Below are 16,550 nucleotides of genomic sequence, written 5' to 3'. Positions count from 1 at the left end.
CTCATGAATAGTTTGCTCTGCTTCCCCCTTACTAATTGACTGCTGATATTAAAGAGAAATGTGCCACAACATCTCTGGGGAGGAGCGCGACTTTAGCCAAATCCCTTCAAATGAGAAAGCCATTCAATTTAGCCTCACTCCTGTGATTTTTAATTGGCGCTGTGTCCAAGACAACTGGAAGGGGAATTTGAGTATCGTGCTTGAAATGAGATTGTGGGTGTTTGGTGTTATATAAATGTTGTGTCTCCATGCTAAAAAGGAGTAGGCATTCTGTTACTACTAATCTAAATCATTGTCGTTATTGTGAAACATCAAAGGTGCAGTTGAATTAGTACTGCCTTAATGAGCAATGTGAAGGCAAGTTTATTGCTTCTATGGTGCCTTGCAATAGTATTCATACCCCTGTCATTTTCTTACATTTTGTCACATACCTCAGTCTTATTTAAATGGGATTTTGTGTGATAAGTTGACACAAAATAATACATAATTATGAATGGGGAGAAAAGTCACAGGATTTTCAATTCTTCTGAGGATAAATCTTGAAATGTATTCAGCCCCCAAAAATAAATAATTATAGAGCTATCTTTTGCTGCAGTCATAGTTGCACTTTTACGAATCCAGAGAGTATTTTTTTGCCTATTCTTATTCGTAAAATAGGTGAGTCAAGTCTTTGCCTTGGCCAATCTAATACAGAAAATTTACTTTGATCCAAACCATTTCATTGTAGCGCAGACAATATTTTCAGGGAGGTTGTCCTGCTTTAAGGTAACCATCTGCCCCGGTCTTAAGTCATCTGCCTTGGTTACAAGATTCCCCTGTAATTAGTTAAGTCAATTTTCCTGTCAACTCTAACCAGTTTCCTTGTCCCTGCTAAAGAAAAACACACGGACAACATGGTGTCGCCACCATCATATTTTATTGGAGGAAAGGTTCAGGATGATGTATAGTGTTAGTTTTCTGCTATGCATAGTGTTTGCCTACTTATATTCTTGTCTGATCAGACCAACTTCCTACACACGTTTGCTGTGTCTCCTAAATATATGCAGCAAACAGAGCACATTATAGCTTTCCTTTTACAATGGTTCCCATATTACAACCCTTCCATGGAGAGCAGATTTTTGGATAGCAAGACTAATGGTGCTCCTGGCTCCTGTCTGCAGATTCTCTCATCTGAGCTGTGAATCTCTGCAGCTGCTTCCAAAGTAACCATGGGCCTCTTGGCTGCTCCTCATATTAATATTCTCCTTGCCCGGCCTGTTGGTTTAGCCATGTCTTGGTACTTTTGTAATTTTGCCATACTTTTCAGGTGGCAGATAAAACAGTGTAATGTGGGATGTTCAGAGCTATTTTGAGACCTCAAACCTTTTTAAACGTCTTCACAGTTCTAATAATGCCATGTCTTTGTGTCTGTATTGTGCTTCTTGTTCTTGAAAATACTCTAACAAATTTCTGAGACCTTAACAGAACACCCGCATTTAAACTGAGATTAAATCACACATGTTGACTATGTTTATTTTGACTTTTGAAGGACCTTTGCTGCATTTACTTTAATTTGGGATTATCAAAGTCTCCTCAATACAAATATGATGTTCATTTTTAAAAAAGTTTCAGTGCAAAATTGGCAAATCCACATATCATTTTTCATGCACTTCACTTTTTTTCAGTTATATATTTTCTCTTGGTCTCTCACATAAAATCCTTAAATACATTAAGATTTGTGTAATGTGACAAAAATAACTGCATGTGTTGTCTTTGACACCCAAACCCTAAATGTGTCTACTATGTGTGTTTTCAGCTCCTACATTTGATTATGGAGACATGCCATCACCTCTGAGTGAGACAGATCATACAATTACTGTGGTGCTGCGCCCTGCGCAGGGCAGAGGCGCACCGGTCAGGTAAGATCATCTCAAACGAACATGTCGTCTGCTTTTAATACCATGGTCTATTAAAGTTTCATATCCACTCTGTTTCCAGCACATACCAGGTGGTGGTTGAAGAGGAAACTGTGAAGAAAGTGAAGAGGGAGTTGGGGCTTCAGGAGTGCTTCCCGTTGCCCATGTCTCATGGTGAGGCTCAGGCACGAGGCACACCGCACTACTACACAGCCGAGCTGCCACCCAGCAGCCTGCCAGAGGCCTTCACTGTCGGAGACAACCACACATACAATGGCTACTGGAACACCCCACTGGACCCGCGCAAAAGCTACCTGGTCTATTTCCAGGCAATGAGCAACTTCAAAGGGGTGAGTGATGAAAGTCCAGCCAGAGATGTTACAGATCTGACAGTATTTGATCACCTACCTATAAGCATAAGTGTTTAAAGCTATTCCATTGAATGGCCTTTTTGAATATGTTTCTGGTTTTTTCGTAGCTCTAATTATGTGGTTAAAGCTGCCGGGCACTTGGTATTGTCTGAGATCACAACGCCCCAAATTATTATTTGCGCTGGTAGAGAAATTGTTGGTCTGAATATAGACTGCAAATGTTTACATCCCTCTGTTTTTCGATTCTTCAGAAAAAAAACATTTCTGAAAAGGGAATTATGTGCATTCAGAAAAAAACTAGCTGAAATGACCTAAAGTCCAGTTCCACTTTTCAGTTCCAATTCAGTGCTGTTTCCCTGCATCATTGTTTTGTAGCAGACAAATACTCTAGATGTTCCTTGGGGGATGCCACATTACCTGTCTAAATTTCATCACAGGAAAAGTTCCTACCTTTGTAAGGCAATTACTTAAACATAATTGGGTTAAGGTGCAGAAAAACAGAGGTAGAAAGCTGGTGTTTTAAAATAAATAGTCTATGGGCATGCTGTGGGGGCATAGGGGATACCCACGTTTGGAGGCCTTGAGTCCTCGACGCGGCTGTCGCGGGTACAATTCCCGGACCTGGCGACATTTACCACATGTCTTCCCCTCTCTCCTGTCAGCCTACTTTCATATAAGGGACACTAGAGCCCACAAAAAGACCCCTTGGAGGGGAGGACAGAAAAAAGAATAGTCTATGAAACTTGACTGCGATGGACAAAGGTGTTTGTTGCAAGGCAGTAAAGAGTTATGTCACCTTAACATATTTAAAAATTGTAGTTTCTTTCTATGCTGTGCTGAAGAACAGTTAAACATTTCACATGTTTATACATTTATTCGCTCATAGTTTTTGCAAAAAGTTACAGGGCTTCATCTTTTCTGTATAAAGTCTGTGCCAAACACTGGCTCGTTGTGACTTACACATCAGTGCTTGGTGTAGGTTTCAATTTGTTGGACTTCCTGTATATTTTAGGAGCACTAACTACAGATGAACTGGGTTAAGTTTCCTGGTTTCAGGTCAAAAATGTCAATAAGCTTTATACCACTTTACCAGTGGTATGTGGTCATAAAAGATTGTCTGAAATTTTGAAGGAAGTCACTCTTTAACTCCCACACTCTATTCATGGGCACTTTCTTTGAGAGAATAGTGAGGAAGCCCATTCCCATTGATGAGAAGTAATCCTGTATTTGTGTCACTGTTGGCAGAACTGATTCCCGATTTTTGTTCTTGATAGTAGTCAAACTCATTAAAGTGGAACTAAACCCAATGTTAAAGCACAATCCCACCCCAGACAAATTTTGAAAAATTCCACCAAAGTTGGCGGTGCCAAGAGACACTGAGGGGCGCCCGCAATCAAGTGTGGGGTGAGGGGATTAAGTGTAGGTGTGATTCTGAACAGAAAATCCATGTGTTCAACAAAATCTTGTATGCAAACCATAGCAAAGTTTTCTAAGCCATACACAAAAAAATATTTTGTCATTGTTAAATCACAGACAGTAGAGCAACAACAGGTACTGTAGGTGGAGATTTGTCAGATACTCCTGATACCAATCATTTGAGAACATTGATCCCTGAAATTAGGTTGGGATGTTTTCAATGTTAAGCCTATTTAACACTCCTGTAGAAAAATCAGTCTGCTAATTAAATTTGGGGATTTCAGCTCGACTCCATCATGGGTTTAGTTGGGCTCATAATGCCAAAGTGAAACAAATTTAGATTATAATTTAGTCTAAATATAGACAAAACTCTTTTTTTCATTCTAAGGTGTTTTGTTTGGGATAATAAATCTCTTTGTAATTATTTAAGAAACTTCTCCTCTTCCTCCACTACAATCTGAAAACAGTGTGAACGGTCACTGTCTCAACTAAATCAGCTGAATTTGCAAAGTGACATATGTGTCACTGCCAAAACCTTTGGCCATGACTGCAGCAGAGAAACAATGCAGTAAATAACTTTTTATTTGTATCAGTTTGGCTACTTGAGTCTTGTCTGTTGATGGTTCCCATATTTTTGCCTTCTCTTTTTGAGCCGAGTATAGAATATAAAGTCCCACAAATAGGGCTGGGTGGCTCATCCCTTCCAGTATCATCTGTTTCCAACTCAGTGGAGAAGCACATGGAGGAGAGTGCAGTGTGAGCACTTCACAAAACTAGCCTGCTAAGCATGGGATTAGACTGGGGACGCCTGGCTTTACCAGCGGATGGGATTATGTTTTGTTTGGCCTGGCGAGGGGCCAGCATTCTTGACCCATGGTGCCAAATCATACAGCCAACATTGTCTCCAGTCTTTCAAATCCTGCAACGTACAGTTTCATTCAGTGCTGAAATCTTGCTGTTGCTGGTCTGAAGCAATCCTCTGTACGGAACAAAACACACACGCACACGCCCACACACGTGTGTTCAATAAAAAAGACGAAATTTATGATTTCCCTCCCAATAAGGAAAGTCATTCCAAAGTTTTAGGGTTAATGGAAGTGAAAGTATACTCGTCTTATAACTTATAGAAGGAAATAAATGGTGACATTTCACAGCAAGCCTGCAAACAGAATGACCTGCAGTATTAAAAATTTGACAAATTCACAAAGTAAAATGGATTCAGAAAGCATGTAAAGCTGGTAATTAGACTGTAAAACCGGCCAATCATGCATCATGGTACTTTTGTCTGGTAATAGTGTTATTAACATTTGAGAGCCATCATTTTTCACCTCACAGAGTGATCTGACAGCAGTCACATTCAAGTGTTTCTGAAACATTCTATTAAAGCCAGATGGTGATGTTTGGCTCATGGAGTCTGTTTGGACCAGGAATGTTCCAGCAATTGCTTAATGACTGGTGTTGTTTTGGATCTTTCTGCTGATCCTCCAGGTGTAACTAAACAAGCCTTTCACATTTTAGCACTGTGCTTACAAAATTTAGGTTAAACTAACTTCCAGTTTTGAATTTGTTGGATAAAAAGCTCCACCTCAAGCATTGGCCAATGTATATTTTAAAATACATTTTCTTATATGACATAAAATTAGTAACTAATAAGACTTTAAAAATAGTTGGTCTGTTGACAGATTTTAGCCAGTTCTGATTTGCACTATCACCTACTAAATATCTAGTAATGCCATGAAGACTTATAGTCAGAATTGTATTGTACTAAAACAAAATTAACCCAACTCTAAAGAACAGACTATAACCTTTGTGTTTATTCAAGACTATTTATCAAGTGTAATATTTCACAAAATATTCATGAGTTTCTACAACATATATTTAAAATAAATTGAAGCTTTAGTTTATTTATTGCAGCTATACAAAAGTCTTAAAAATCCATTTTGTCATCAGTCAATTTTTGAATTGTGGGAAATATAATTCACAGTTTTACTGCTCTGCAGTTAAAAGACATTTTACTGTTACTTTAAAACAAAAAATATGAAAAAAAGACATTTCAAACTAATACTGGTATGTTTGTTATTGTAAGAAAACAGTATCAAACTGAAACTATCAGCTTTTGTTGATTTCCTGTAAAGTAAGTTGACCTTTGCCCTTAAAGTGAGACACAAAAGTTTGACAAGATAAACAGATCAGCTTTTCTGATATTAGTCAGCCTTTGTTATTTCCCCATGTTTCCCTCTTTTCTTGTATTTTCCTTGCATAGAAAATACATGTTGCTTTCAGAATGTTTTATATTTTTCTATGCGCCAAAGTTACACTGAAAACAGCTAAGCCCTTTTCTGCAGGAACAACTTCTATTCCAAAGAGACCTGTTAGCACTTAGATATGGTGCATTCACAAATCATAAAAGTTAGGTTTCTGATCAGTTTCAGTGCATCTCTGTTTTCCACCAGTTAGTTAGTTGCTTGCTGCAGCAGACGTCCTGATTTAAAAATGAACCATCATTAAAAAAAATAATGTGCAAATCTTCTACAATTTATTTCTAATCCAGCGTTCAGTGCGCTACCATTGTTTTGACATGTAAAATTTAATAATCACTTCAGGTCTTTGTGTCCTAACCTTTTCATTAAAATTCAAGATGAATTGTCAGGCCCCTTAATTGCACTCATTAATTCAGTATTTGTGTGCGTGGTTGTTTTGTTTACCTTTATGGAAGCCAAACACCGCAGTGACTCCTCTTAAAGACTAGTGGTGTTGTAAGTATTTTCATTGGTTGCATTTGACACAGAATATTTGGAACTTCATCCTTACTATTATCTCATAATAGCTGTCAAGCTTGTGTAATTGCTGCAATTGATCGCTCACAACAATAACAGACTGTTGCTTTTTTGTAGGCCACACCATCACAATCTGTAATGTTTAAACTTTTATTTTTCAGCTTTACCCACTGACACACACATACACAAACCGTGTGCTGTAGAGCCCTGTGTTGTGCACTGGCATTTGTGTTTTGTATTTAGAATTGCCAGGAATCAGCAGCCCCTCTGGCATGACTGGCACTGCACACAGAGACATGTGATGTATGTTTGACAGTCTGGACCTTGGCAGTTTACTCTTCTGCTAAGCTCTTGCGCATTGATTTAGGTGCCCATTTTACTGAATTTGCCTCCATCCATCACAATAGCTTATTTGTTTACTGCAGTAAATAGCTGACAATGTATGTATCTTCGTTGGCCAAAGCCTGTAATAACTAAATGTATGACTGATCTCAGCTGCTTTGGAAGTAGAATTAGATGAATCAATCTCAGTTCTTTTTTTCTTGTAAAGAAAACTGTTTTATATAATTAAGGACTGAAAGCTCAAAGTCAACTGTTCAGTGTTGCCCTTTCAAAGAACAAAATTAATTATTATTAATTAAAAGGTCTTATTAATTTGTAGAAATTAAGGAATTTTGAAATATGGCACAGAAGCTTAAACAATTTTAAATGCAAATACTAACTCTTGGGCCTGAGAAGTTCTATTCATGCTTGAAATGTTTAACTTTGAAAAATAAATACTTATTCTCTGCGTAACATTTTTTCTTTTCACCTTAATGTATAAAATACTTTGCTCAATTCTGTTTGGTTTTAAATGTAAATAAACTATAGCATAATTTATCACTACATGTGCATTTTAAAGCAGTCCTTTGGAGATGTAAGAGCAGATAAACACATCATAAGATTGCAAAATTATGAAAACCTTTATTAGCACCATCATTGCTTTTATATCAAGATGACTATGAACTTCGCTCCTGTCATTTGATCAATTAAGACATGTTTCTTCTGTTTGTGTTTTGAAGCTCAGCTTAAAACATGGTCATGTTTCAGATGTGTGAAGTGCATAAACTTTTAACATTTTCTCCGGCCCTAAGATTTTCAGCAGGAGTGCATTCATTCTCACACAAATAGAACCGTCAGTATAAGTGGAAGATAGCAAGGCCATTTTAACATTTTGAACTACATAAATTATTCTCTGGTGAATCACAAAGTCACATTGAGCAATTTCATGCAATAAAAACCAGCACCTACTCTTCAAAAACCTTTTTAAAAAGTCATATGTTTTGCTGTGCTGAAAATGTGTTATCATGGAAGAGCTGTGTAGAGTACACACAGATGTGATACAAAATTTTCTTAAACTCATCATGGCAAAGAATCTCATTTTGGGTGTGTTATTCAGTTGTGCCATTTTTTAAAGATGGAAATATCTTTAGTGAACAAGACCTACTGTATGTGTAAAAGTTTTCATTTATTCTTTCTCTACAGTACTGAATCAGAATTATACATAAAGATTTAATTGTCTGTTCACTTTCATAAATCTTTTATTGAAAGGCCCTTAAGACAATTAACGTAAACCACATCCATTTACAAACTTCATAGTTTTGACTCAATATTTGGCAATTTGTTAATTTTTCCTTTAAAAAGTAAACCCCAGTAAAACAGGCCCTCAGAATGATGCTACCACCACCGTTGATTGATGGTTGGTGCAAATTGAGTCATCTAGGCATAAAAAGCATTTTCCTCGTTCATGTTGATCATTTTGTTTGTTGATAAATAAAGCAGGCTCACCTGAACATTTTTTTAAAACCCTGAGTTTATTTGTCATTTATTTTGTGGATGACAGAAAATCTGTAAGAAAAAATAATGCTTGTACTGTGCAATTGATTGTTGTTTTCAAAGTTTATTAAATTGGTGTATCATTTGATCTTTCCAGACCACAAAATAGTTCAAACTCAATATTTCAAAGCTTAAAATGAAAGTGACATTGACAGCAATGTAAACTTCTGGCTCTCAGCATGGTAGCATGTGGCTGCAGATTAAAACACTGAATTATAAGCATGTTTGAAGTGACCATCAGCTTTTTAAAATTGCGATGGCAATTTAAAAAAGCTATTTAACCAGAGTTTAAGAAAATCACTTTTTTTTGCTTCTTTCCAAATAGGCACAAATTGCTATAATTGTCCCATAGTGCCTGAATTGGCATCTGTAAATTTTAATTTGATAATAAATCTCCTCCATGGGGGGTGCAGGATGGAATTGGATTACAGTCTTGGATCTCATTAGAGTTATTTGACAAAGGTCCTTTTCATAACGCTAAGATGTCATCAGATGAAATCTGAATAAAATTAATTCGTTTTTATCGTGGGGCACTGGACTGAAACCCTTCTTTTAATTACACTCTCTTTATTTCAGCTCCCATCTTTTCTCCCTCAGTGAAAAAAAACCCTATAATCGTCTTTACACACTTCACCACAGCTCTCAGGTTCTAGATATTTTACTTTAATATTGTTTGATCATTTGTACTTTCACTTCATATCAGGATCAGTATTGTCTACTATGTTTACTTGCCTTGGGATGAAACACACATTCATGTCAATTAATTAGTTTTTATCTTTTGTCATACTCTCAGGGTAATATACTGTGCTTCAGCAATGTGATTTATGCCGCTCTACTTTCTTCTATCATTTGTTTTTCATGTAAAATGCTAAATGACACCTCTCCACTGATGGCTGTGTTTTCTTTGCATTTCAGGAATCCAGAATTAACTGCATCCGCATCGCTCGCAAAGGTAATTAATTCAAAACAGTTTGTCTCTAAATCTGCACATATCATCCGCTAATTCTTTTTACCTTTTAGCAAGCCAGTGTACCTTAGCCTTTTATAAAAGTAAAAAAGCCATGAACAAACCATGAAGATGCAGTGTACTTTATGTGTGTGCTACACCACCGTTTACCCTTTTCTTAAGTACAAAGGTTTGGATCCGGACATATTTTCTCTGATGGTTTCTTGTTGTTCAGCAGTGGGCCCCAGAGAAAAGGGCAACGAGCAGGGAGGGATTAGAGGTCAGGCTTTCATCCTGCCTGTTTGGGCCAGACGGTGGGATACACCACATCAAACCAGTCTCTTTGTTCTCATCAGCAGCCCACCAGATAGCTACATCTGAGAGCTCTGACCTCAGTGCATCCAAAAGGGTTCTCCAAATCAAAACTTCCAGATGGAGCTACCTTGGCCTATCAGTATAAGAAAGTGCTGCCCCCTCCACTCCTCATCCTCTGCACCTCCATGTTTTGATTCAAAGAGACATGAAAAGGGCAGAAAAATTGACTCTAAGTCCTGATGGCAGGAGAGTCTCTGTGCCACAGTATGCTGTCATATCATGGCGAATAAAAGTCATGTATTTATAGTTATCAGTGCTGCAACAGTAAGCGGAGCCTTGTAAGTCAATTGATTTAGAGGGTTGTCTCTTTTTTTTTTTTTTTTTTTTTTTTGAGAAGGACTCCTTTTGTGGCTACATTACGAGAGATGAGGCTCTCCTCAAGCATAAAGCCAAAAGGCAAAGCTCAGCTCTCACTCCATCTGCCTCGCACTACTTAGTCGGGCATCGGCTAATTATACTTTCTTACAGCAAAAAACTGAACGCTGTGCTGGCCTTGTGCCTTTTGACACAAAGTGCCGAAAAATAAGGGGGAAAAAAACTGTGGTGCAGCAAGATATAAAACATTTTATGAAAAGACAGGAAACAGAAGAGAACATAACTTAAAAGCAAAATGGATAATGCACTCTTAGGATTTAGCTAATTTCCTGGGTTTATATGTAGGCCGATACATTACATTTTAGTCTGAGCAAGTCCAAGTCAAGTCTCGCATCACTGAAGGCCAAGTACAAAATGACTAGACTAACAATTTCTTCATCAAAACTATGACATTATTATTTGTCAACAAAAGAAAGAAAGAAAGCAGGCGTCCTTTTTGTTCCACTCTGCAATCACTTGCCTCTTTATTTCAGTCTGACCCATAAAATCCCAACAAAATATATAGAATTTTGTGGTTTTATTGTGACAGAATGGATTTAGTTGAATTATGGATGAATAATCTTGCAAGACACCAAGTACTGATCTTAAAACATACGTGAAGCTCATCAAATGCATTTCCAAATGTACTATTATTTCAACACATTCTCACTCCCGACTCGTCATATTGATGATTTGGGACTCAGCGTCACATGTTGACGCGTCGGGTCAGGGAACCTGCAAAAGCGTCAATGTATGAGGAGTCGGGAGTGAGAATGTGTTGACTATTTCTATACTAAACATTTATTTCTCATTTGAGTGATAGATCAGGATACATTCAACTGCAGAATGTTATTTGTGTTGTTGATCTGTTGTAAACAGACATATTTTATTCTCTTTTTGGTAACTGAAACCATATCATAACAAAATACCTTTTTATAGATCAAAACTAAACTTTCTGATTGTTGTCATGATGCTTAAATATTTTAAATCATGACAATTTCACTGTTGCTATTTTTCAGCCAGTTGCCAGTAACTTACCCTGATATTCAATGATGAATTGGATATCAATTTACAGTATTCAGTTAAACTATGCATAACACTGAAAATATATTACATGGGAAATTCTTGACATTTCTGAATGTATTTACTATATACTTTGTATGTGAGAAGTATATACAAATTGTAGTACTGTGAAGTATATATTGGCTTTTCGGGGTAGAAAGCCTCTCCCCTGCTCCACAGAAATGATTGGGATGCTCTATCCTTTAGAAATATAGGACTAATGATCTCAGAGCAAATTGCAAATTTAGTAAAAATATTGCCAGCATTATATTCTAAATTAATCCAACATGCTGTAATCATGAAATCTCAAGCTTATTTCTAGTTCTAAGGTGGTCCAGGAGTTTTTTTTTTTACTTTCAATGATTTCTCGACCATTAACATAGCCTCCACATTATCAGGTCCTGAGCCATTATTATCAAGCAGCCCATCACCAGTAAAGTGGAGGCAAATGATTCTGGCTTGGATAACAGAGCTGGAGATTACATTTCAACTTCCAGGTGACAGTTTAATTAAGGATCCTCTGGCAGGCACAACACAACAATAGACTTCCATTTCTTTTCTAAGTGCCAATTTCCACCACGGGGCAGCAGGCAGGTGCTTGGATTCATGCGGAAATCTATTTCATGCTCCTGTTTGGCTTAATGGAAATTTTGAAGCTAAATATGACAAAACAGCCTTATCTGTCCAAAACGTTGTGGAACTGAAATTGATTTTCCTCAGCTCCTCATCTAAATCTTTAAATGGTATATCCCTTTATCGGAGTAATATTAAATGAAAAGACAATGGAATAAGCAGAGTCTGTTACTGCGAGGAGTTTTTGAATCGATCAGCTTTCTGACAGGCTGAATTATTTGTGTTTTGAATTACAGGAGCCGTGTTTTCCAAGAAACTCCTTTCCAACACTGGTGCATATGAAAAACACCTGTTATATGCCTTATCAATAAATGGGACACAGACATATCCAGAGCAACATGGCAACACAAAAGCTATCCTAAAATGAGACCACTCCACTAAGCCAGATGCTCATCACTTATTAAAAACCCTGACAAGTAATGAAATGATATTGTACTACTTTCATCTTTATTTGGGATGGGGGTTCAAAAGCACTGCCCTTGGCTGCTGATAGTTAGGCTAAAGGATGACTGTATTTTCATTGTCCCTGCCCTAGATCTGATTTCCACCCCCCCTCAGCACACTGTGAGATAGCACTCTATCCCCAGGCGTGCTCTGACTTTCTCCTGCTCTCCAGATAGTTTGAGCTGTTCCAATGGGATCAGAAGGGCTGGTTTCAGGGCTGTCAAAGCCTGGAGGACAGGCTGGCAGTAGGGAGGAGAAAAAAAAAAACTAGATCAGTGGGCCCCTATAACAAGACAAAGGCAGCCCCTCTGCTCAGCTCCATTTACATAAGTATGAAGCTTTATGGTAGAGAAATGAATAACCTGCTATTATGATAATGACCTTTTCATTGGCTAACAGACACCAGGGCACCTTGAGATTATACTGCAGGCCTGAGGAGATTATTTTGACTGGGAATGCTATATTTAATTCATTTTCTGCTTAGAAGTCACCTTTAAAGTTTCATTGTATGTTTCGCACTTTAACTACAAGAATTGTTTATACAGAGATGTTTTGTTATGGTCATGTTAGGGCCAATGCAATCTTGAGAAAAACAGGACCAGCCCCTAACCAACGACATATTTTTTTTTCAGAGAGCAAACCAGACAAGGTGATTTCTTTGCTGTTTTCAGAGTTATGTACCCAACTATAATAATAGAAAGTTGAGTGGGAGGAAAAAGTGTGGCAGCACCAGCAACAGTGGCCGCTGCAGCCTAAAGAGAACTGTGCAGCAAAGCTCATTCAAAACTTTGGGAAGAGTCACATTACGTGGAATGCAGCCAGAGTCGGATGTAAACAGGACATGAGCTACAACGGTCATATTCCTTGTGCTAAGCCAGACCAGAAGAGATTAAATCAGAAGGGTCTCACATGGGCCAAGGAGAATAAGTAGTGGTCTGCTGCTCAGTAGTTTAAATTCCTTCTTTTGGATAAAAGTACATTTTTAATTCAATGTAGAAATCAACACTTCAGTCGCAAGGGACAGTGGGGAGCCACAGAATCCAGTTTGCTTGAGGTCAGCAATCAGCAGTAGTTTTGATGTTGGCCCACTGCGTTTTATCCAGTGTAAAGTTAGTGCAGCTATCCAGAGCAGTCATTTTTAGAGCTGCTTCCCGCTGCTGACAATTTTTCAATGATTCTAATTTTATTTTGCTGCAGGAGTTTGTCCCTGCCCACACTGCCAACGGTACTAATTCCTGACCTTAAGACTATGCTATCACTGTTAGTTATTGGCCTTTAAACTGATCTAAACCCAATAGAAAATCTAAGTAACGTTGTCTAGATAAGCTGAAGCCCACTGTTAAAGCAACCTGGACTTCCATAACACTTCAGCAGAGCCAAAAGCTGAGGAACTCCATGCTAAACAGATTTATGTTTTTATTCCAATTTATTAAGATGGACACTTATGGGTATACAGTTGACAATAGGATTCTTTCCTAGCAAGATCACCTAATTAGCCAAATAAAAGCACATTTTTAGCAACAATTGTTTTTTATAGAGACTGGATAGATAACACTGATTTAATTTTTGTATTTAGGGTTCTTTTTTTTCCACTGCTCAAAGTTGTCCTGTTGACAGAAAATAAGTTAAAAAGTATCCAAAACCAAGAAAAACCAAAAACTATTTTGAGAAACCTCTTTTTAACAACTATTGATCAAAATGGCACAAAAAAACTGAAAGACTGGTTCTTTGGATGCAAAATGTAAAAGAATAAGTTATAGTTGAACTTTTTTTTTTTTTTTTACAATTGTGTATCTCTGTAGAAATGCCAGGTTTATTGCATTGCCTTTTATACTGAAGGCATTTCATTTCTTTGTCAGTTATTTTCACAAGAAATGATCATTAAATCAAAGAGACCAGAAAATATGCTTCCTTTTTTTTTTCAACAAAAGACACATTTGTACATAAATGATTGTTTATGACCAGTTTATGCCTTCTTGTTGTTTCTTTGCTTTTATGTTCTTGCGTCCAGCCGCCTGCAAGGATCACCAGAGAGCTTTGGAGGTGTCTCAGCACTCTGAAGAAATGGGGCTGATCCTCGGCGTGTGCGCTGGAGGCCTGGTGATCTTGATCCTCCTGCTCGGCGCTGTTATCATCATCATTAAGAAAGGGTAAATGACTCCTTTATGACTTGTTCCATGCAAGACAAACATGCCTCATTTTGCTCAGTCATGCCGCATCTGCCGCATCTCTTCATTCTGTTGTTTAAAAGAGCTCAGCGACTACCTTCTATGCACTTGCTGAACTTTGCTAAAGGTCACGCTTTCTAGGGAAGAGCAGGACCAACAAGCAATGCTGTGTTGTTTTCCCATCCCAGAGGGAGCAAACAGCTCACATGCGCAGAGCCCATCTGAGTGTGAAGTATTTAATTAAAGGCGGATGCAATTCAATTAACCACTTAATTACGCACACCGAGCAGCGGCCTGACCCTTAAATGAGATGGCAATTGGGAGAGGAAAGGTGTCCCTTCTGAGATTATTAGCCAATGATCCCATGAGTAAATTATATCCGCCTTTAGCTCTTCTATTTAGATAACTGCACCTTTAGTTTTTTTCTAAGTCAAAGTGCCTGATAGAAAAAAATATATCAATAAGGAGCAGAGCTAGCCATAGGAGGAGTCGGAACTGCTTGTTCACTATTCAAAATGCTGACACAACATCTTTGCTAATATTGAAGAAAGCTGATAATTGAAGTCGCTGCTATTCTGGAGACTGGCTCCTGAGCCTCTGTAGTTTTTGTCCCAGAGAATTGATCGCCAGATTGGCTGTGACAGGAAGCTACATGGCCCAGTGTAGTGAAGCGGCCAGAAAACGAATCGATTGAAAGTTTGTCTGCCTCGGCGTGTGTTTGATCTGCCAGCTGCTGCTTGAACCTCTCGCATGTGTCATACGGCCACCTGCACAGCTGGACTCTTTATTTTCACTGTAATCAATGCATTCTGCCCTCAGCTGGCATCGCTTTCATCTTACATATCTTCTTTCTCTTGATTTTCCTTCCCCACCACTCTTCCTTTGCTGCGCTCTTGCCAGAAGGGACCACTACTCTTATTATCCGTAAGTGTCTCCACCTCTCATTTAGTGATTCGTCATTTACACGCTTGAGCTCCTGCTTGTCAATCATCAGTTGAAGGGGAAAATCAACCCAGTATTTTTTTCGTATTTAAAATACAGGGTTTTGAATACCCCTTGAGCATCTCTTTGTTTTGTCACATTATAACAAAAATTGCAATGTACTTTTGTTGGATTGTTTTTGGGAGGGAGGGTAAAGTGGAAGGAAAACAACTTTCGAAAGTTGTTGCATCTAATTAGCCTAAGCTAAGAAATCAGAAACAACTCATGTGTAATTGAAACTGTTACATCTGTTCTGTGAATGCTTCAGATGTTTGACGTCCAGGAGGATAAAGGTAACTCTGGAGAGATCAGTCAATCAGTCAAACCTGACTGAAACTGAGCTCTTTGGTAAAGAGGAATCAACAAAAAAATAGACATACCCCAAAATACTGTAGGTTTTACAGAGACTTGACTGAGTAGAGCTAAATGCAAATACAAGCCATGTATCATTTTCCTTCCACTTTACATTGAGGCACCACTCTGTATTGCTCTGTCACATAAATAATAAAAAAGGTACATTAAAGTTTGTGGTTTTAATGTGAACAAATGTAAAGTAGTCCATACTTTTCCAAGATCTTTGCATATTTAATTTATCTGTTATTCTGCTACTTTTTCTGCTTGTATCTTCATGCTGTAACTCTAAAGGTTGTTTCTCACAAAATACGTTTCCTTTGTTCTGTGTTTTCTTCTGTTGTTCATATCTGGTGTATTTTGTACAATAACTTTACCCTCCACCTTCTTTTGGTTTCAGGAAACCAGTAAACAAGACTCCTATTACGTACCGGCAGGAGAAGAGCCACATGGGCTCCTTGGAGCGCAGTTTCACAGACCAGAGCACCCTGCAGGAGGACGAAAGAATGGCTCTGTCCTTCATGGACGCACATACATGCGGAACAAGAAGTAAGACAGCTACGCTTTGGTTTGCACGAGCTGTCTTAAAACATTAAATACAGCAAGAGTTTTCGAATGCAGACTGACCTAGATCCAGTTTTTATTGTTGATAACAGACCAAATATTTTTCCAGTTTTTTTTTTCCCAATTGACCCCAGAATATTAAGCAAACTGAAGCCTTTCGTGTAATAAGGGAAAACATGCATGAACCATTTGAAGTTTTGGCTCTGTGATCCAATTCTTAAAAGAAAGAGAAAAAAATCTCCTTATTTGTTTAATAAAAATAGTTTTTGCTTAGTTTATTTTTTGAGTAGGTCAACAAAATTCACAACATTTTTGGTTGGCCTGCCAGTATTTTTAAG

General features: G+C 37.9%; 1 protein-coding gene across 4 annotated transcripts in view; it reads left to right on the top strand.

Moving 5' to 3' along the window:
• LOC102236232 (receptor-type tyrosine-protein phosphatase U) overlaps positions 1-16,550 on the top strand; it is a 234,600-nt gene that overhangs the window by 162,686 nt on the left and 55,364 nt on the right. For 2 of the 4 annotated variants that reach the window (XM_023330567.1, XM_023330566.1), the window contains exons 11-16: positions 1,796-1,898; positions 1,978-2,245; positions 9,250-9,286; positions 14,160-14,298; positions 15,217-15,240; positions 16,049-16,197. In XM_023330567.1, the coding sequence (XP_023186335.1) occupies positions 1,796-1,898; positions 1,978-2,245; positions 9,250-9,286; positions 14,160-14,298; positions 15,217-15,240; positions 16,049-16,197 (720 nt within the window). The remainder of the gene's footprint in view (positions 1-1,795; positions 1,899-1,977; positions 2,246-9,249; positions 9,287-14,159; positions 14,299-15,216; positions 15,241-16,048; positions 16,198-16,550) is intronic. The other 2 variants (XM_023330570.1, XM_023330569.1) reach the window with 1 other exon arrangement.

Source organism: Xiphophorus maculatus, chromosome 3 (assembly GCF_002775205.1).
Source record: "Xiphophorus maculatus strain JP 163 A chromosome 3, X_maculatus-5.0-male, whole genome shotgun sequence".
In the NCBI taxonomy this organism is placed as follows: Eukaryota; Metazoa; Chordata; class Actinopteri; order Cyprinodontiformes; family Poeciliidae; genus Xiphophorus; species Xiphophorus maculatus.
This window is presented reverse-complemented; position numbering and strand designations above follow the sequence as displayed.